At 42.7% G+C, this 21,063-nt stretch overlaps 1 protein-coding gene across 2 annotated transcripts in view; it reads left to right on the top strand.

Moving 5' to 3' along the window:
- The window catches only part of cd276 (CD276 molecule), a 153,296-nt gene extending 132,575 nt beyond the window's left edge, over positions 1-20,721 (top strand). For both annotated transcript variants that reach the window (XM_080768492.1, XM_080768493.1), the window contains 2 exons: positions 933-971; positions 18,165-20,721. In XM_080768492.1, coding sequence (XP_080624618.1) covers positions 933-955 — 23 coding nt within the window. In that variant the 3' untranslated portion in view covers positions 956-971; positions 18,165-20,721. The remainder of the gene's footprint in view (positions 1-932; positions 972-18,164) is intronic.
- Positions 20,722-21,063: the final 342 nt, after the last annotated feature.

Genomic DNA, 21,063 nt, shown 5'->3' with positions numbered 1-21,063 from the left:
CTACCTGTTCGCCGTGGCAAGGTTGGCGCACGGGAAACGGCGCAGAGGAGACCAAAGGAAAGGACACTAGCGAGGAGAGGAGAGGAGAGGAGAGCGGAACGGAATGCGGGGTGTGGTGGAGTGCACATGGATAACGTAGCCAGGCCACGATCACTCGCTCCACTCAGATTAGTGCTGCGTGATTCTTGCTAAAAATGTGAATCTCGATTTTCCTTCACAAGAATTGAGATCACGATTCTCACGCAAATCAAAAATGTTCCATGAAAATGAAAATATCAAACAAAAAACACAAGAGTATAACTCAATTGGACAGCCAACTAGTGCTGCACTATAGTCTTCACCATTCTTCACATAATGAGATTGCATAGGTGTCTGAATCTAGGTCTAATTTTGATTATTTGTGCAGCAAACTGCTTTGCAGGGGTGGATTTGGCCACAGGACGTATACCAGTGGGCCGAGCCTCTGGTGGGCCGATCTGGGCCAAATGTTAAATTAGCTTGGTTGCGTATCATTTATGTTGTAGCTACTGTAAATGTGGTGGTGTTATAAGGGCTTGTATTTCAAGTATTTGTATGGGCCTGGACCTGAAAAGTCAGTAGAGTGCATGCACGCTACATTGTGGTGGTGGGCCAGTCTGGGCCAAATTCCGTGAAAATATTCGGGCCGAATTTTTGTCTCTGCTATACTTTGAAATATGATGTATTCAAATGTCTTTATGCATCGTTGCTGTCAGGCAGACTTAAACCGCAGCGTCTCTACAAGCTCGAAACACGGCACGAAGCGACGCGTTTTGAGCTGGTCCATCTGCTACTTCTGCTGTTTTTTTTAATTTTTCATCTTGAAAACACCAATCAGATGGAGTGAACATTGGTGCTGCGTTGAGTTGATCTGACATTCATCTCATCAATTCCTCTCAATCTGTTTCTTTCAGCCATGACGCCGCTGAAGAGCTAAGACCAACGGAATAAAGGTGAGCATTGTTGCATTATGTTGTATCAACATACTGGACACACTGTATGTACAGTATAGGCCTATACTGGAATGTTCTATGTATCCACCATGCACACACACACCAAACCTTATGCAGCCTGCTAGTGCTATAGTTCTCAAAGTGGACCCCCAGTGGTCCTTGAGCTAAATGAGTTAATATAAATTAATATCAGTTTAACCATTATGAGGGGGGGGGGGGGGGTATATTAATTTGGGGGTCCCTGACATTAAAACTCTTGGGAAGCACTGCTGTAGCCCTCCTGGTGTTTCTATTCAAGGCACTAATTTGAATTTTCAGTCCAGTTTGCTTTGGGGGACTCCTGTCATATATACGGTAAGCACCAAAGGTGAGATGATTATGATACAATAGCAGGAAAAGAAGATTAGCATGATATAATGTAGGACAAATAAAATAATCATCGTCCTCCTTGTGCTTGTGCCGAAAAAACTGCCTGTCAAATCATTTACCTTCACCTCCACCTGCTACAGTATATGTTTATAGCAGGTACGTGTAACCATGCATAACGTGAATCAAACTAATCAATTTCATATGTTAATGTAGGGCAGAAACCGAGCTCCTATCTCCATATTCAAACTCCGATCATACTACGATCACAAGCTCGAAGGCCTCCTGCTGAAGACCCCTGGTGTAAACAGTATAATATCAACAAAAATAACCTTAACCTCCTCTGATATCAATATGTCTGGTTCATAGTGTCGTGTCAGTCATGAACGAATGGCTCAAATGAACCAGTTCTTTTTGGTGAATGAAATTAACTATATAGGGGTACTGCGCCCGTCTCGGGTAAGGGCTAGTACAGTTAAACAAACAAATGCACAATGTTCATCGCAGTTCCCTACCCCCACCCCACAGCTGACTACTACTGACTGACTGACTGACTGATTGAGAAGAGGAAGCCATTATCATTCTACAAGCTCAAAGGCGTTGCTTCATGCTGCGCTTTGAGCTTGCAGATACATTTTTGATGCTTTTGAAGCATGTAGCATGATCAAGTAGGGTTCATTTAAGTTCCAAAAAAAACACCCACAAAAATAATATAAGAGGTTTCTGCCTGACAGCAGCGATTTCCAAAGGCCCATCATCATTCCACCAGAGTTGGACAATGTTTAAGGCAGTACTGTGTGTGTGGACATGTTTCAGTCTGGTGCCCTTTACAATGGGAACCTTTATTGTTGCTTCTAGTCTGCCAGCTGGCTCCTCTGCGTTAGAACGATAACACCACAGTCTATTTAACATCACAGGCCTTGAAAGCCCTCTGCATCACTGAACACTGCAGACATGTATGTAACTGTTTATGTAACTAGTAGATGGTTTCATGGGGCTGACAAATATATTATATTCCATTATTCTCAGGTCTACTGCACAAAAGTTACAATATTAAAGTGTACACACGTTATCTTATTGACTACCCCATAATTCACTATGGCAGTGTTTCTCAAAGTGGTGGTCCAGGGACCCCACAGGGGTCCTTGAGTGGGTTCCAGGGGGTCCCCAGTTAAATGTGTTAATATAGCATCAAAATCAGAACAACAGATCAACACGAATCTAGTATGGGGGTTCCGTGGCACAGAATATTTTCAGATGGGGGACAGATATTATTCCTTCGGGGGGTCCTTGACCTGAAGAAGTTTGAGAACCACTGTTCTATGAAGACTTTAGCAGTAACCTAGTGTAAAAAGTTTAAACGGTATAGAAAAGGAAAACGAGCACTCTCTCAGGCTGTACATTATGCAGTTTACCGGGTGAACGGTTCACAAAGATTATATGACCACGGACAGATACGGCAAACACAGTCTGTCACGTTGAGCCAAAGGGTATATGGGACCGAAAATGCAGGACGAGAGAGTCACCGAATAGCAGTCCAATTGCAGGAGGTTTATTACCAAAATCCAAGAACAGGCAGTTCAGTTGGAGTTCACTAAGAGCAAAAACACTATAGTGACATACAACAATGTTACGGAACTGAAAAAACAGGGGAGTATATACTATACTTTAACGTGCGCCGGAACCCAAACCCCTCCATTCTCTCGCTATATATCCTGCACACTGCATTGTTTTTGTGTAACCTTCAGTATTTGAAATACGATCGTCTGAGCATATTGCAATAAGGGCTTCTATCCCTTCATCATTGTCAAAGCATCTGGAAACAGCCGAAAACATAAAAAAAAAATGTTTTGACCTTAACACTGCAAGACCCGGATATATTTCTACTTGCAAAAAAGAGATTTCAACCTTACAGTACTACGTCTATACTTCAGCTTGTGTGGTACCCATGGCCTTACTACAGTCATACGAGTGTTAAGAAGGCATTTGTAGAATCAGCCTCCGGTCTTAACGGGTTAAAGTTACCGTACCGGTATATATATATTTATATATAAATAAAGAATGAAATGGGAGTGCTTAATTCTCCCACCACTGCTGTTGTGTTATAATGACGGTGTGTGAGGCGGTCCCGTGGGGGACCTTTAAATGGTTTCTCCAGAGGAGGAACCATTTAAAAGGACCAGCTCCATTCAAGGCCGCGTGTGAAGCTCGGTGTTATCAGAGACATTGTTCGACAGCAGCGTTTCAATGCCCTTGATTTCGGAAGAATCGCTCTCTGCTCGTTTGATCGCCCGGGTTGCCTTCGCGTCTCGTTAAGGTAATCTTGTTCGGCGGTGGCAACACACTGAGGCACTTTGTCACTTGTTAGGGCCACACACACACACACACACACACACACACACACACACACACACACGCACGCACACACAGTTCCACGGTGTGTGCGCACTTCAAAAAGTTGCACATGAAAGACATTTCGCCGTTCAACACAAAACAACAACATTGCAGCAATTTGCAGATTCCCCATCTGTGCAGAGCCACAGTATATTTACATTTCCTGCTGCTGCTTGTTAGGAATTCTCCTCATCTGCACGACTTAATTGTCTTTGATAACCTCACACCTTGTAGAGACAATAAACACGGCAATATGGCATTCACAAAAACCACTGTTAAGCGCTTGTGTCAACAACACGGGAGCCATGGCTGTAAACATTGTATGGAGGATGTCATTGGCTGCCGCGATTGAAGCTTTAGGGCGAAGGGTTGGGAGACCCTGGGCGCTGATTGAAGCTTTGCTAGTACGTGCGAAGGGTTTAGAGACCTGGACGCTGAATCACCCTGTGGTTCTCAAGCTTCTTTCGTGCCAGGAGGACGCACAAAATAATATGTATTTGACCGTGGACCCCCCCATCTGAAAATGTGTGTGTTTTTTTTTTGTTTTAAACATTTCAAACACTTTCAAGAAAACAAATAGCAGATGTACAAGCTCACACACACACACAGCACGGCACGACAATGAGCTTACACGAGAGGGTGTGCTTTTCCGTCATTAATGCACACCTGCGTTGCTGCAATAACGAGCTGATAGGCGAGTTGCGTAAGCAGCATAGAAGTGCATTAATGATTAATGTGTCATTCAAGGCATTACTGTATGTCCTCAGTCGTGAATGATACGAGCATGTCATCATGCCACCCAGCGCCCATGGGCACACGGAGCAGCGTTGTATAGTGTTTTAGTTGTCAGTAGAGGTGATGTTATTGTGTGTCAGACTGACAATAATTATTGAATTCAAAATTGGATGTCTGTCTGTCTGTCTGTCTGTCTCTTTTAATGCCAATAAATATCTGCTGTCGGGAAGAAGCCACCTAAATCCAAAATGTTCATTTGTCAGGAAATTAAATCTTTGGCAGACAGTTTGAGGGTCCAATGGAATTAAGAGCTTTTGTCCAAAGCGTTGTTTTACTACTTTCCATTGGTCCGCAGAGAGACGTAAAGGGTGTTCACTTTATGCAAAAAAAGAAAAAAATCTAAATCAAAAACCTCAAAAATGTAGTTAGGAGGTTTCCTCCCAACAGCAACAAAATTATACTTGTGTGGCCCACACACACACACACACACACACACACACATTGCGCTGTAATCACAAATTGGAAAGGTCAGCGCCTCACCAGAGACCGCACAAACCACACTAGCGCTCTGGTCATTCCGGTCCGTCCGTCCCTCTCTCTCAGGCTGGGCAGGCTTTTAAAATAGTTAGCAGAATGGGTTTTTCCCATTTTTATATCTTTATTTCGTTCCCTTGTTATCTTCTTGGCCCCATCCTTTGAGAGGGCAGCTCTCTCACTTACTGAAACATGACAGAATAAAGCCCGCTCAGCCGCCACTAACTGTAAAACATAACAATGAGATATATGCTGGAAGTGACATGCAGTCAAAGACTATGGATATATATATATAGGGGTGTGAATTTAATCAATATTTCGAGTGCAGCCGTGAGGAAAGGGACATTATCTGCCACTAATTGCACCCACAGGGACTGTCCTTTCAGAAACCTTGTATGTCCATATTTCAACAGTTCATGCTTTTTTATTATTAACCATTTAAACCCATAGAGTTATAAATAATAGAGACGGTCACTGAACACTGAAGCGGAATGGACATGGTGGCCCAAAGCAGGTTCTGCAGCGCGAGGGCCATACATATGAACGTTGGCGAGTAAAGAGATTATTTTCCTCCGTCCACACTATTTTTAGCGACGATCTTTAGCGCCGTTTATCTCGGAATTGAAGCTCAGATTGAGGTGATCATACAAAACATCAATGTTTTAGGAGCTCAATAAAAAAATCACACCCGTGTGAACTGAGTGGTGCAACTCCCCTCCTCTCCCCTCTCTCTCTCATTAGCAGGCAACAGTGCAGCACTAATACTATCTCTCTCTCCGTTTCTGGCACAACAGCGCCCCTACTGGTACTCATAGTCATACTGGTGCTCATGACCACATTAGGTAGGTGAACACGGACATTGCTGTTCCTTGGAGTGGTCTCACCGCTCAAAAGTCCCTGCGACCGTTTCAGCGCTTGTGACGAAAACAAAAGTAAATCCTGTGTGCCCCGGAAATTATTGAAATTATTACTCATCAAATCAGCTGGTGGCTCTTCAAAAGAAGAGCTCTGCGGCTGAAAAGCGTGGCCAACCACTAGATGGGGGGCTGTTGGCCGTCAAAGAGTTAAATGTCTTAAACGCTGGGAAAAAAACGATGTTGCGCAAAAGTATATAGTGAAAACCACCGATCTACAAGCGCGCAGTGATGTGACGCGTTGTGAAGAAGTTCTATCTTCTATTTTATTTTCTAAGTGGTTAAGTACATGTGTCTGTGGAGTTATTTTAAATATTGAATGCAGAGCTCGTGACTGAAATAATAAGTACCAATGGATCCTTTGGCGAACAATGGTTCTGGTTTCCATTTCCTGACAGTGTAGAGGTTTCCACCCGACAGCGTCTCTCTCTCTCTCTCTCTCTCTCTCTCTCTCATTGGAATTCACTGCCGGTCGTCCTCAGGTAGATGGCCGAGGCCATCGCTGCCACTCTGCGTTTGGCTGAAATTTCTCAATTATTTTCATGACTGTAATTTGAATAATCATCTTCCTCTCGTTTGAGCAGTATCTCTATGGCAGTATATTATGAAACAATGTTTCTGTGCAGTGGTTAAGTATAGGCTACTATTTCTTACTCATTTCAAGAGCACTGCAGGCATCAAAAACCTTTTTTTTAAATGGAAGTCACGATGCTCACAATGTGCCACGATGCGACACGTGATCTTGTTCATCAGCTGTTATTTGTCACTATTTTTAAAACATTTTAAAAATTATCATAAAAAAAAGGAATGATTTTGGACATACATTTGTACAACACTATCGTGTATGCTATATTGAATAATGAATAATGCTGTGGGGTGCAGTCTACTACTATACCATAATATGCAATGAAATAATGAAAGCGTTTGGAGGGACACATACACACGCTGTAAGTCACACATAAACAAATGTATCGATAAGCCAAAGGTTTATGAAAACAAAGTGGGCCCCACACCGAAACGAGTTAATTAAATGCAATGACTTACGTTATTAAATAAGATATGCTGCACCCGGCATAAACGAGCAAATCAATAGCAAAATGGCCACACAAATATTAGAATAATTGATCCGCTTGTGATTCAGCAGAGGAGAGGGCTAGTGGGAATATATAACCTCTCTGTCGGGTGGAGAAAAAAACCTCATATGTACAAAACTGTAACTGTAACAAATCTGCTACTTTTGATGCTTTTGTGTGACACTGTATAGCATGAACAACTAGGACGTTAATTATGAAAAGAAAAAAGATAAAGTTAGAATATGAGATAACAGGTTTCTGCCCGAAAACAATGATTATGTTGTCTCTGTCTGTCTGTCGGAAACCTTGAAATATGGATCTATGAGGTTTCTGCCGGACAGCAGCGGATAATGCTCACATTAAACAGTAATGGTCAGGGGGGGGTATAGCGGTACTCAGAATTTGTACCCAAGTAAAAGTAGCAATACCACAATTGTAAAATCATTCCGTGAAAGGCCTGTTAATACACTTTTTATTTCTAAATACAAGCACACAACACGTGTCATGATGTGACATGCTGTGAGCTTGTCAATTGGCTGTTTTCACCCAAAAAATATACTTATTTTCATTTTTTTTACTTTATCAAGTGTGTCATTTCCAATTACACACTTGATAAAGCCTTGAATTCATGGAGGTTTTTTTGTTTAGTTTTTTTTGTTGCACTTTCTAAGACAATAATTTGATCATCAGTCAAAAGGTATAGCCTCGATACCCAGGCTTTCATTTCGTCTGCGCGAAAAATGAAAGCCTGGAGGAACGCATTGGCTGCCTTTGGTCTAGAAGTGGGAGTCAACGCTTCCGGGTGGGTTGTCGCTCCAAATTATGTGACGTAGCGCTTCACTATAGGTGGGAGAGGAGTGGTCAGGGCTGACGGACAGATCGGTGAGATCCAATCAGGGCGTGCGCAAATCTCAGCCGCGACCCACCCCTATAGACCAGAAACTTAACACGTTAGCTCAGGCTATAGTCGAAAGGAGACTTTGCCTGTATAAAATAAACATGGAAACAGTCTTAAGTGAAGTCTATTAAGTGAAGTACTGTAGGCTACTTATAGTTACGTTCCACCACTGTGTTAAGCAGTGTAACGGTGAAGGTCAGGGGGACGCTGTAGTGATGACGGATGTCCTCTCTTTGACTTCCGTCCCGGGCCGTCTCCCCGTTATTTTGGCTACTTACAGCGGATGACATCCGGCACCCTCTGTCATCGTCCAGGCCACTCTGACATCGCACGCTGCTCGCTTTATGGCCATGGGTCCAATCAGGGCCATAATGAAAACAGGCTGTAACTGTCCGAGCCAGTAATAAAGAGATATTCACACGCCGCCGACACCAAAGTGTGGGTTATTATTACAGTAAAGCGAATCATTGTTGACGCAATGAATTACAGATTTGGGACTCTTGGTGCGGGTCGTTGATGTATTGTGGTTGGTGGTGGTGATGAAATGGGACTCAGTAGAATTTTTTCTATATTTGCACAAGTACAGATGTGTCGCCCATCCATATCGCACAAGACTTGGAGTTATATTTACTGCTGTTTATTCAACGTCATGTTCTGAAAACACCATGCTGTAAAACACTACTGTGGAACTGACATACAGACACTTGGACGATGGACGTTCTTACAATTACATTCACAATAATGCATCACTTTCACAATAAGGCTTAATACAAACAAATACAATACGACCACTTTGCCTGCTTTGCACATGAATGTCTTTCTTTCTTTCCTCTTCTTTTCTCTATTTTACTTTACTTTATTTCTTGTACTTTACTTCTTCTAGTTTAGCCTATACTTTCATTTCTTTCTTCCAACTCCGTCTGCACACAGTGTACTCTCCTTTATCAATGTAATGAGACTTCTGCAATCTGCACCACTCACTTACAACAGGTGTCACTAACAAACTTGATTACCACACAACTAAAACCATGACATGGCAGCAGTAACAAAAAGACCCACAGACACTCAACCTGTGGGCCGGATCCCACTGGTGAGCCGTGAGGATATATCCAAGTGGGCCTCCAAATAATTAGCAAAACAAATAAAACAAATTAAAAATCAACGCCCTAACCATTACAACAAATAAACGCACCTTGTTTTGCCTCATTGACGGAGTACATTCTGAAAGGGAAATACTCATCCACTGACTACCTACCAGTATGTCCATTTAATGTCATTGACTGAGAGACATTTTGAATAATGTAGAGCCAATTGAGGGCCAATTGTACACTCTCAGAGTTAAATGAACACTTAGGATTTTACGGTGCAGCATTGTAGGCCCTACTGTTTACCCCATTTCAGCTCTGTAGGGAATGAACAAACTCCAATATCAGACATATCAAAATTGATGGAGTGCCTCGAAAAATATCCACAGCCGCACATCAAAACCTCCAGGAGGGGAAATATCACGGTTGTTGTGTTTGTTTAGTTTTATTCTTATTTATTTATTCATTTTCCAAAAATGCTGCGGCAACAAAACACAAAACCAAACGCCCCCCCCCGGCCTCTGTGAAGCCCAGTCCCGCCCCTGTTGGTTACAGAAGCTTCCCTCAAAATAAACAGCAAGGTTCTGGGGCTTCCCTGCGTGGCTGTGTCACGTGTCTGCAGTTCTGATTGCAATAGGAAGTGCATTCCGTAGTTTTGGAGACAGAAGGGAGAGGAGTTTGGGACGTGTGGTTGTCTGTGGTCCAGGAGCTGCGTATTGCTGCACCCACCCAGTACTAGAGGGAGAGCACTGAGAGACATAATTATTTTGTGTTGCAGAAAATATTGGATAAAATATCAAAGTGCTTGGAAATGTTTGAATTATTTTGTCACTCTAGCCTACTACATCCACTACATTTCAGGGGCAAATATTTTACTTCACTAAAGATAAGCTTTAGTTAAAAGTTATTTGTAGATTTAACACACATTAACCAATAAATAAAGACCTGTTTTTATCATTTGGATATTCGGAAATAGCCGATCTACGAGGTCACAAAACGCGTCTCATCGCGACGTGTTTTGTTTTTTTCCCACCACTGCCTACTATTAGTGTTACTTTGCTTTCCAACTTAAAATGTATGAATTTTTCATGAACAACCAAAAACAAATAAAAACACAGTGGGATTCATAGTGCGCGCACCCCAGGCGCCATCGACCAATTTGTTTTCATCCAACATCCAATTTGTTTTTGTAAATTAACACCCTACTTGATCATACTGTAGTACTACAAAGTCTCAAAAGCATCAAAAGTAGCAGATCCACAAGCCTCCGACAGAGACGATCGGTGTACTGTAAAGTGGGGCCAGAGTGCCAGTGGGTATAACCTTGCACACAATTGATCTGTTGACAATAAAAGGACAGAATACCTGTTTGTAAAAATGTATTGCCCTCTGTGTGGCTTTCACTGGGCAGCTTTAGATGAGTTGGAGGTGCTTTGGGCTGCAGGGATGTTTACAGTACTTTGATACCACTGGTGGTCGGGCGGCCTATACTTACTTTGTCATACTTCAGTGTCACAAAAGCAGCAAAAACTGCTGCTGTGAATTTGTGGATGTGATTTAAAAAAAAAAAACCATTTAGGCCTGAAGTCGAAATTTTAAAGAAAAAAATAGCAGACCTACAAGCTCGTAGCGCACCACTCGGTGGCGCACTATGAGCTTGTAGATCTGCTTTTTTTCAATAGCTAAATTACAACATAATGTTTAAAACACCAAAAGGGGTCCCCGCCCCAAAATGGGTGTGTCTTACTGTATAAATACTGAACCAATGGAAAATATCAACAAGAGTTTGTGAGTAAATAACTACATCGGATCTTGGATACTTTTGGACATACAAGGTTGATCCACCCGACATGCAGCAATGTAGGGATGCGTGCGCCGTGCGTGCGTGCGTATGTGCGTGCGTGCGTGTGTGTTAGGCTAGGGCCGAGGGGTGTAAAGGAGTAAGGCTGCACACAATTGCGACTGCCCTATTATGAGGATTATCCCTGTAAACGGGGATAATCCTGATTATTGTGCTGATTATTGCAATCACCTAATCAGGAGGATTATTGATAATGATGCATTTTAGTGGGGGAAAAAAAGATGACTTTATAATATGTTTAGTGTCTCTGTTGCTCAGTGTATTAACTGGTGCAAAACATAACTTAAACAAAAGGGTGGCTAGGCCCTTGAGCCGGGTGGCAAGTAACCCTTAGCAGGTCCTGCTTGCAAGGAGGACAGAGAGAGCCTGAGCTGCAGCCAGGAGAGCTCTCTATATAGTCCCCTAAGCCACACCCACCTCAGGTGAGGACAATTGGGCTGACGGCCTGCTCCACTCTGCCGTCACAGAGGCTTCCCTCTAGCTTACAGTGAGGCGGAGGGGGCAGGGCCGTCACACATGAAAGAGGTATAACTGATGTTTCCTAATGTACTAAGTCGGCCATACCGCCCATGACCAGAATGGGCTGCATACATTTGTTAGACATACCAATTAGCAATTTAAAACAAAATGTGAGACGTCAGAGGGTTTAATTAAGCCCTGTATTACGTACATTGTTGTACAATGGTGGCGTACAAAAACAGCAACAGCTCACAATGCGAGCTTGAATTTGCTTTTTTTTAAAAATATATTTGAATATATGTTAATGAATAATATAATTTAACACAAATATCTTCTTGGGGTCAACAGGCACAAAAACCTTTCAGAAAGGGGGGGGGGGGGGGTCCACTGCCAAATATATGTCCATTTGGGGGTCCTTGACATGAACAAGTTTCAGAACCACTGATGGCGTGTGGACTGTGACAACAAAGTGGTAACTTTTATTTCCTGGCTTCCAGACAGTTGTGTGTCTGTCTCAACAGTCTCCTCTGTCTCCTCTGCGTCGCGCTCACAATGATCATTGTAATATGCCTATACTTCCTCTGTGTGATCTGCATGGGAAATCCCGGCACTTCACTCTTTTTTATGTCGGCCATTTGTTGAAATGTTAATGTCTCAGGCGAAGGAGGAGCCTGCGCCGCATTTGTGAATATAGGCCTATAAGTTTTATAATTATACATTCCCGTGGCAGCGAGAATCTCCGTGCTGTCCATTTTTGATCGTGCAGTAATGGTCTTTAAGAATGATAAAAGTCCGGCAGCTGCCTCATTATCCACACTCTACTTCTCCAAGGTTATTCACACCTCTGTGAAGTGGAGAAGCATCCGCCGTCTAAAGTCCCTCTGGCTGCCGTTTTGTCTTCTATAATTACTGCCATTGTTGTCATTTCCCTGACAATGTCGTGACGTTAACGGCTGGCTCGCAGCATTTCTCGCGTTGCTCTGCAAATAATGTGGTGGATGAAGTCCTTTATTCCAAATTGTGGTGGTTTTAATGGGTCAATGCCCGACTTCATTATACAAGAGTGTTGTACAAAAGTAGTGCAGATTCCCAAACCAAAAAGAAAAAAACAGTGCTTCCCAAACTTTTTCATGTCAAGGACCCCGATAAGAGAAGACTTTTACGGCTCTAGCAGTGATTCTCAACCCGTTTAATTTCAAGGACCCCCAGTTTGACATGCATTAGTCTACGGACCCCCGTTTTACAGTTTGACTACGGAACACGCTAAAGCCGCCTTTTGTTTTACATTTACATTAATTTGCAGTTTTTTGGGGTTAGGGTTATTTCTTTTTTTGATTCTTCAAAGGTTAGTGTAAACACTGGCAGGGAACGGGAGTTAGATATTGATTTTTAACGCAGTAAATGTGTTAATGGAATTTCAATCTCTGGGGGACCCCCAATTTATATTGTTAAGTCAATGATACTTCTGTAACTCTGAGAGTGTACACTCTCAGAGTTACAGACCCATAAGGGTGCACATGGTTCCAAACTATCATTTAGCTGGGGGACTCCCTGGAACTCCCTCAAGGACCCCTTGGAACCACTTGACTACACAACGCGTGGAATATCTCCAGAGATATTTGAAAACAAAAATAATAAAAAAACAACACTTGTTTTTGCACACAGTAGGTTTCCACCCGAGAGCAACGATGTCGATATTTATATATAAAAAAAGTCAGACGGAGGAAAATGAAATATGGCACTTCTATTTCAATGCAAATGAGCGGTAGAACGGAGACACGCAGCAGCGTGTTGGATTTACAGTGCTTTCATTAGGATGAATCCACAACGCATGCCTGTATCCTCTAAGTGAAACAATCTCCTATAGGCCCAGTAAATTACTGCGCAATTCCCTGTACCTGCTGTAAATTAATCTGTCCATCAGCTGGCATCTCAACCTGGGAGGAAAGATCGAGGAACACACACACACACACACATGCACCGCACGCACGCACACACACACACACACACACACACACACACACACACACACACGCACACGCACACGTACGCACACACGCACACGCACGCACACACGCACACGCACAAACACACACACTCCCTCTCCGTATATGGGGAGAAGTTCGCTCTCAACACTTAACTAAGTTGAGGCTTTAAAGTAAAGTGATTGCTGGTGTTGACAATCCCAGGAAAAAGTCCTATCGGTTATTTATTTATGTGTTTGTTTTGCGTGTGTGTACAGTACTCGTGTTACTATACCTGCGAGGGCCAATTAAATGTCCCCACAAGTTTGTTAGTGTATGTATGGTAAAAAAAAATGTTGCTGGTAAAAAACATTATGCCAATTGTAATAGGGCATTAATTTACGAAAAAGCTAAACTTTATTATTATTTATTTTTGTGCGACACTGTTGAAATATGGACTATGGAGATACTAGGTTTCTGCCCAACAGTGACGCCACAGAGATGACAGAGATTTTGCAGGCCTATAGATTTACTCGGGCTGTACCGAAGCTACTATCAGTTCTGCCTTGACATTTCTGAGGCTGTCAGCAGTTCCCTCTGGGCTTGATTTAGGATTTTCCACTCGATAGGGGGCCGTCATGGTATAGAATCAAATAGAGGGACCGTAATGTTTGTCGATTAAGACGTATGAGAGTATTGCGATTCAACTTGCGAAAGAAAGCCTTGCCTTTCTGCCATTCTAAACAGTGGTGGATTCTCATTCTATAGGGACAGAAAGCATGCAGACCTTTTCCCAGATGACATGTGAAGTTGGATGGTGATATACAGTAATAGCATACCACAAGCTCATTAATATATTTTGGCCCTAAAACAAATCCAAGCGTAGTGTTTTGTAATAAACTATTCTAAGAACTTGAGTGGCATGCTCCACTCAGTGGTGTAAACTAAGTAACTACAGTAAGTATACGTTTACAGAATTACTGTACATAGGCCGAAACACAGCATGAAACAATACGTCTGCTACGGTTGCTATACTTTTGAATTTGAATCATGGAAAGTAACAGTAAGAGACGATATATTCCACCTGTAAAGTCCAGCTCCATTTGGTTCCGTTTGTACACTCAAAAGTTACAGACCTAAAGCGTATAAGGAACATGGTGGACGCGATAAGGAAGAACTGCCAAGGACACCGACTATACTGGCTTTTGGACAAAAAAAATAGTGGATCTACAAGCTCAGCGTGACGCATTGTGAGCTTGTAGATCCGCAATTTATACAGCCAGGAGCTGAAATTCAGTAAGAGAGCACTTTTAGAAGAAAATAAGACTGGTAGATCTACTATTTTCCGGGCGTCGACCCCGCACTCGTTGGCTAGTGGAGATGAGGCGATGACGTGGATTTCTAACCAAATTCTTACAACGCAAAATGCTTGCGTTCAAGATCAGGAGATTTCCGGAAAAAAAAGCAATTCTCTGTATATGGCATGGAAAGGAGAGGAGGGCATTTGCATTTCTTTCACCATAGTAAATGCTGTATTCATGGTCTGGAGAGGGCAGTTGTTTTACAGATGGGTAAAAGGGCAGTTGCTGAAGTACATAGTCTTTTGAAGTCTATGTGTGTTGTGTGCACAGTGTGCACGTGTCTATGTGTGTGTGCACGTGTCTATGTGTGTGTGCACGTGTCTGAGGCCGCGGCCACATAATGATGCCACGCCGTTCGTTGCGATGTGAATTCCAAGATCCACACCATTAGATTCCCCCCCCCCCCCCCCCCCCCCAATCCAACTCACAGATGAAAAAAAACTCCTTAGTGTCCGTTTAACTCTCACTGTCTTACAGTCCACAGCCTCTCTGAGTCAAATGAACATCCGGCATTTCCATAGCACACGTTCACAGTGGCTGGAAGTCCATTGTTTTCATTTAGAGAGTCCAGCTGCATTGAGGTATGGGTGATTGACTCTAATTATGTATCTAAACCCAACCTCGGAGCTTGAAGCCGGCTATTATTGCTTTTTAAATGGGGAGGTAGGAGGGCTTCATGTGTGACATAATTCAATTCCGTGCGAATTAATTCCGCGACCAGTTTAATGGCGCAGGGAGAAGCGTTTCTTTTGGCCCGCCGTGCCGCGCTGCATGGCGGTGGGCTTGGAGTGGTCTGCAGAGACAAGCGAGTGAGGAGGAGGCATTATACATGTACGTTTCAGAGAGGCACCAGCAGGGGAAAGTAACCTAGTGCATAAGTGCTTACATGAGCACTTTCTATACTTTACTCAAGTAATGTATGTAAAAAAACAAATCCAATACTTTATACTTATAGGCTTACCGGCCGGAATCCTCGCGTGCATGCTCTCGAACGCACACACGCACGCACGCGGTCTTTATGTGCATCGCTGCGTAAAATGTGATATTTGGGGCTTGATTAGAGCTTAATTTGACTTAGATATTAAAATAATCGATGATCGCTTAGCATCCCGGACATCTGACTATGTGTAACACAGTGAAGAAAGCTAGCGGATGTTTTGATCTGGCAATGACATCACCAGATTCGCTCTATTCGGCCAAAATGAGTTCATAACACAGGCAGACTCTACACATGCGCTAGAGCATGTTTGAAATCAATGTCTGAGCTGAAATGTAAACATGAAATAAATGCTCGGTGTAATGTTAGAGACCACGGAAGTTTTCTCAACCATATAATCCAAAACTGGTGGGTCAAACTGAACAACCAATATGTAAATTTGAAGCTATGATTCCCTGCTTTCATATGACATGAAAAAAAAAACAAGAATTCAAAAAAATTCAATCCAAGTCCCTCAGTCAAATTTAGTCACAAATGCTTTGACGTGTAGCTACTTTAGGTGTAATGTTAGAGTCCACAGAAGTGAACCTTTCAGGCCTGTTTTGTTTGTTTGTTTCTTTGCAAGACATTACTCTATAAGCCATACAGTATCTCCAAAACTGGTGGCTCAAACTGAACAACCAATATGTCAATTTGAAGCTATGGTTTCATGTTAGATTTTTTTTTGTAATGTTTTTTTTGTGGCTTTTGCCTTTATTTTATATTTTTCATGAAGGAAATGGGTAGAGAGATGGGGGGATGCCATGCAGTAAAGGCTGTCGGGATCGGGAGTCGAACCCTCGGCACACTGCCAGACTGGATTACCAGCCAAGGTGCCTGGACCGCTGAGCCACGGCCCAGGCTTCATGTTATAGTCCCATATTGCGCTGATCAGACCAATGGTCACCGAGTAATGGCCCTTTGAAGTGTAAAACACTGCTGTAACACTGCTGTAGCGTGACTATAGCGTCCCGCGTGTGTGCAATTTGGTTTTTTTTGGTGTGACTATTCTCATGGCAGACATGCAGTGTTTGTGTCACACGTTTGCCGAGTTGTGCTTTGGCTATTCAAAAATAGTGAATCGATAAGTGCTCAACGCATATAGCGATGTGATGCCGTTTCAGTTTGACCTTGTGTAGATTTTTGGGGAGGAGCAAAAAAAAGAAAAAAGCGTGTGAAATAGGGCATTTCTGGTTAATGAGTAGTTATACTTACTAGTTTTGTACTTCTACTCAAGTAACATTGTCAATGCAAGACTTTTACTAGTGAAAGAGTATGTCTACGTTGTCGTAGGCTTTGCTATCTTCTTTACATAGGTAAAACGAGTACTTCCACCACGAGCATAGAGGCAGTAACGTGTGTAGCAGAATATAAGACTATGTTATCCCATTCTGATCTGAGATCAGATTCATACGAGGTTTACACTGGACAACACACTGGTCTGATGAACCCATTCTGACCCGAGATCAGATTCTAAAAAATGTCAGTCGTTCTTCGATTTTTCAAAAATAGCAGACCTACAAGCTCGTAGCGCGCCACTCGGTGGCGCGCTATGAGCTTGTAGATCTGCTATTTTTCAATAGCTAAAGCACGACATGATGCTAAACACCGAAATGGGTTCCCGGTCAGAATGGGTTAAATGGACGCAATCAGGAGCTGCAGGCCGGCCGCTAATCAAAAGCTTTGCTATACTGGGATAATTAAGTGTCCCATTTTAATGATGACAAATGGATTTACTTAACTTTTCATTCATTCTTTTTTTCCATCCTTGATCTTGATCTGTGTCTACATTATGAATGCTCTATCTGCATGTGGCTGAAACTCTATCACTATTACACTTCTTCTTCTTGTAGTAGTAGTAGTAGCATTTGGCAAATTTGTGAATGCTTACGCGTGCGTGCGTACGAACATGGACTGTAATTGTCAGTGTGTCATGATATTTCATTTATTTGTTTTAGTTCATAAACAGTGACAGTCTCCCTGTCTCTCCAGTTTTAATAAACAGATAATAATACATGTTCAGGTGGGTTGCCGATTTCATCAGGTCAGAAGAGAGCACTGTACCTAGAGTATATTTATCAGCAGTGTTCCCCTTCCAAATTTAGTCTGCTCACTTCTTTGTTTCGTCACTTTCCACTTTCTCTTGTTCATCCTGTATCCATGTACTGTATGGGGAGACACTCTATACAGCAATGATTACTATCAGAATATATAGAGTAATTAACCACTAAACTGGACCTGAGTATATGCTGTATCTATAGACCACAAATCTCTTCGACAGAAATAGCCACTGTACACGTTCGGGACAAGTTTGGGACGCGTCGTGAGATTGTAGATCTTTTGGCTAATGGGTGGGTGGATGGGGGGGGGGGGGTCATCCAAGTTGTTGACGCATATCTTAACAAAGAAACATAACTTATTTCACCTTTTAAATGAACACTGAGAGGATTTTAGTCTCACTCCACCTATGAACAGTCTGACAGCTAGAAGGCCTTGACTCTCTCTCTCCCTCTCTCCCTTTCTCCCTCTCTCTCCCCCTCTCCCCCTCTCTCTCTCTCTCTCTCTCTCTCCAGACGGTGGGGTATATATGAGACGAGGCTGCATCATGGCGGACGGTGGTAATCCCACTCCACCTATCCATCAACCCGGAGACTATTTCCAGCCGGCCCCTACAGAATGTCAAAGCCTCGCCGAGCAGAAGATGAGGCCATCATCATCATCATCATCACCACCACTCCCCCCCTCACCCCTCCCCTCCCCCCCCACTCCCACCCAGGTTCCCATCAAAACACATCAACACATCATACGCCCTGCATTATTCTATACAGCCCTCCCCTCTCTATATGTCTTCATGTCTCTGTCAGCAAAGGGTTGGACGGCCAGCGGTGAGCGGACGCACACTCGGCTCAGCGTAGAGCCGAGTAAAAATGTTCGTCGACTACCTTTTTTTCACTAAATGTTTTTAGTTTTTACACTAAATGGAAACTATACCGGCAAATGAAAAAAATTAGCTATGGCGACCAAAATTTAAGATTAAATATATTATATTGACAATTTCGTCAACAGATAAAAACTAGACTAAAATGTTAGGGACTAGTGGACGAGAGATTCGGTATATAAGTCACTTTACACTTGGTTGCATGCTGAAAATAGCTGATCTACAAGCTCACAACGCGTTGCAGCGCAACACATTGTGTGCTTGTAGATCGGCTATTTTCAGCAAGTGTAAAATCAGTCGTTACGACGACATCAAGGACCACCAAAATACATTTTAGTCGACTAAATCAACTGTATAGATTTTAGTCGACTAAAATCTTATGATAGTCAACTAAAACTAGACTACGTTAACTGCCAAAATCAACACTGTGTCGTAACAGTATCTCTGCATTTGTTCTTTTAATGTATCTTTTTTCCCCTTCTGCCTGGAAATCAATGCTCTACTCTGTCGTATAACATTGCCGAGCAAAAGTCACAAAAGTCGTGAATATAGCAGACGCAAAATGTGTTGCGTTGTCAGCTTACAGATCAGCATTTAGTTTTAGTTCTTTCTGAGTTTTGAAAGTCGTTGATTCTGTTGTGAGAAGTATTCACAAGAGCTCATGAGTAAATACTGACTACAGTATTTACATTTTGCTACATTTTGGAACACAGGTTATTGTTTCTTCTCCCTATTGTCCTGAAAACATAACGGTTTTGGACATACATAAGTTTTCGCTCGACAGCAACTATATGGTCTCTGTCGGGCGGAAACCTGATTCGTCCCAAAACTCGTACTTCTCAGGATTCAATTTCGAAAAGCGGTAAAAATAGCAGAACAACAAGCTTGAAACGAGTCAATTCTCGCCACGCTTTGAGCTCTTTATAGTAGGGTGTTAATTTACATGAAAAGAAAACAAAAAGGTAGACTATGGAGATAGGAGGTTTCTGCCCGGCCAACCGACGATATGCAAAGGAGAAGAGCGGTCGGTCGGTCGGTCGGTGCAGGGGCCATTTTGAAAAGCTTTAGCGGATTTGACAAGGCTCCCCTTCCATCCCATCCCAGGTGTCACTCTCCTCTATGGGTTGTGATGGGGCGTTCCTGCCCCGAGATCTCCCGTCTAATAGGAAGTGAGAAGCTTAAAGAGATGACCCCCGTCCAGGCCTATCCTGCCGCTGTCTCCCTCCCACTTGCTTCCTGCACTCGCTAATTAGCGTCTGTCGCGGGAGTAACTTGTACCTGTCACGGTGTGCCACTCTCCTGTATTCAATAACTTATGGGAATTGAAATTGAACGCCTTGCTAAGCTCCAACACCCCGCAAATGGTGTGTGTGTGTGTGTGTGTGTGTGTGTGTGTGTGTGTGTGTGTGTGTGTGTGTGTGGGAGGGGTGGGGGGGGGGGGGTACACCCTGATTTCTTTTCTTCACTGACCTGACAGCCTTTATATGTTAAGGGATTGTTTTTAATGAACATGGGCTAGCTCTCTCTCTCTCTCTCTCTCTCTGTTGCTTTTCTCTCTCTATCACTGTTGGGCTGGAATGATGCAACGTTCCTAGACTTGTGTTTGTGTGTGTGTGTGTGTGTGTGTGTGTGTGTGTGTGTGTGTGTGTGTGTGTGTGTGTGTGTGTGTGTGTGTGTGTGTGTGTGTGTGTGTGTGTGTGTGTGTGTGTGTGTGTGTGTGTGTGTGTGCGCACGTGTGTGAGTGGGGGGTGGGGCAGTGCAGGTGGACAATAACGATCTACTTTTACATGGCTTTCACTCAGTTACATTTCAAAGACAAAATATTGTTTTTGTTTTTCACTCCGCTACATTTCTAGGAGGGCAAAAGCAATTAGCACTAGTACAATTTGGACAGAGCTACTTTCACTTGCAGTTGAGTAATAATAATATGTGACCAAGAGTATCTATACTTTGACTCAAGTACTGGGGGTGGAGTACTTTGTCCACCACTGTTTGGGGTGGGGGTTGGGTTAAGGACGTTGTACAGGTTATTGTATGTATTGTATTTTGCAGGTACTCGAGCAAGTCTTCAGTGCCAACTGTCCATGTATGAATAATGCCAAAGTGATTTTCTTAAGATAACTCAGTGCCTATTTACATTAAAGAGACATGGGGAAACCTTCACGCTCCTTGACTGTTACTGGTCCTTTCATGGTTTACTTTTGGTCAATCATCATGTCTGATACAGTATATGCTTTGATATTTGGGTAACCTGCAAATAGTCTATTTGTACATTTATCAAATAGCGGATCTAGTACAAACCTTTATTGCTATTTGTCTAAGTATAAAGGCTTTAACCCATTCTGACCTGAGATCAGATTCTAAAAATGTCTTCTACACCCTGACAGTTTTCTGAAAAAGCTATGTTTCTATGTCAGTCGTTCTTCGATTTTTCAAAAATAGCAGACCTACAAGCTTTAAGTCAGTGGTCAAAGATTGAAGTAGAATGTCAGAGGAAAGAAAGTTAATTGAAAATGACATTTTGATACATTGTA

The sequence above is a fragment of the Protomyctophum bolini genome (assembly GCF_963924005.1).
Source record: "Protomyctophum bolini genome assembly, chromosome: 1".
NCBI classification, from domain to species: Eukaryota; Metazoa; Chordata; class Actinopteri; order Myctophiformes; family Myctophidae; genus Protomyctophum; species Protomyctophum bolini.
The sequence above is the reverse complement of the archived record's forward strand: the minus strand, read 5'-3'. Positions and strand labels throughout refer to the sequence as shown.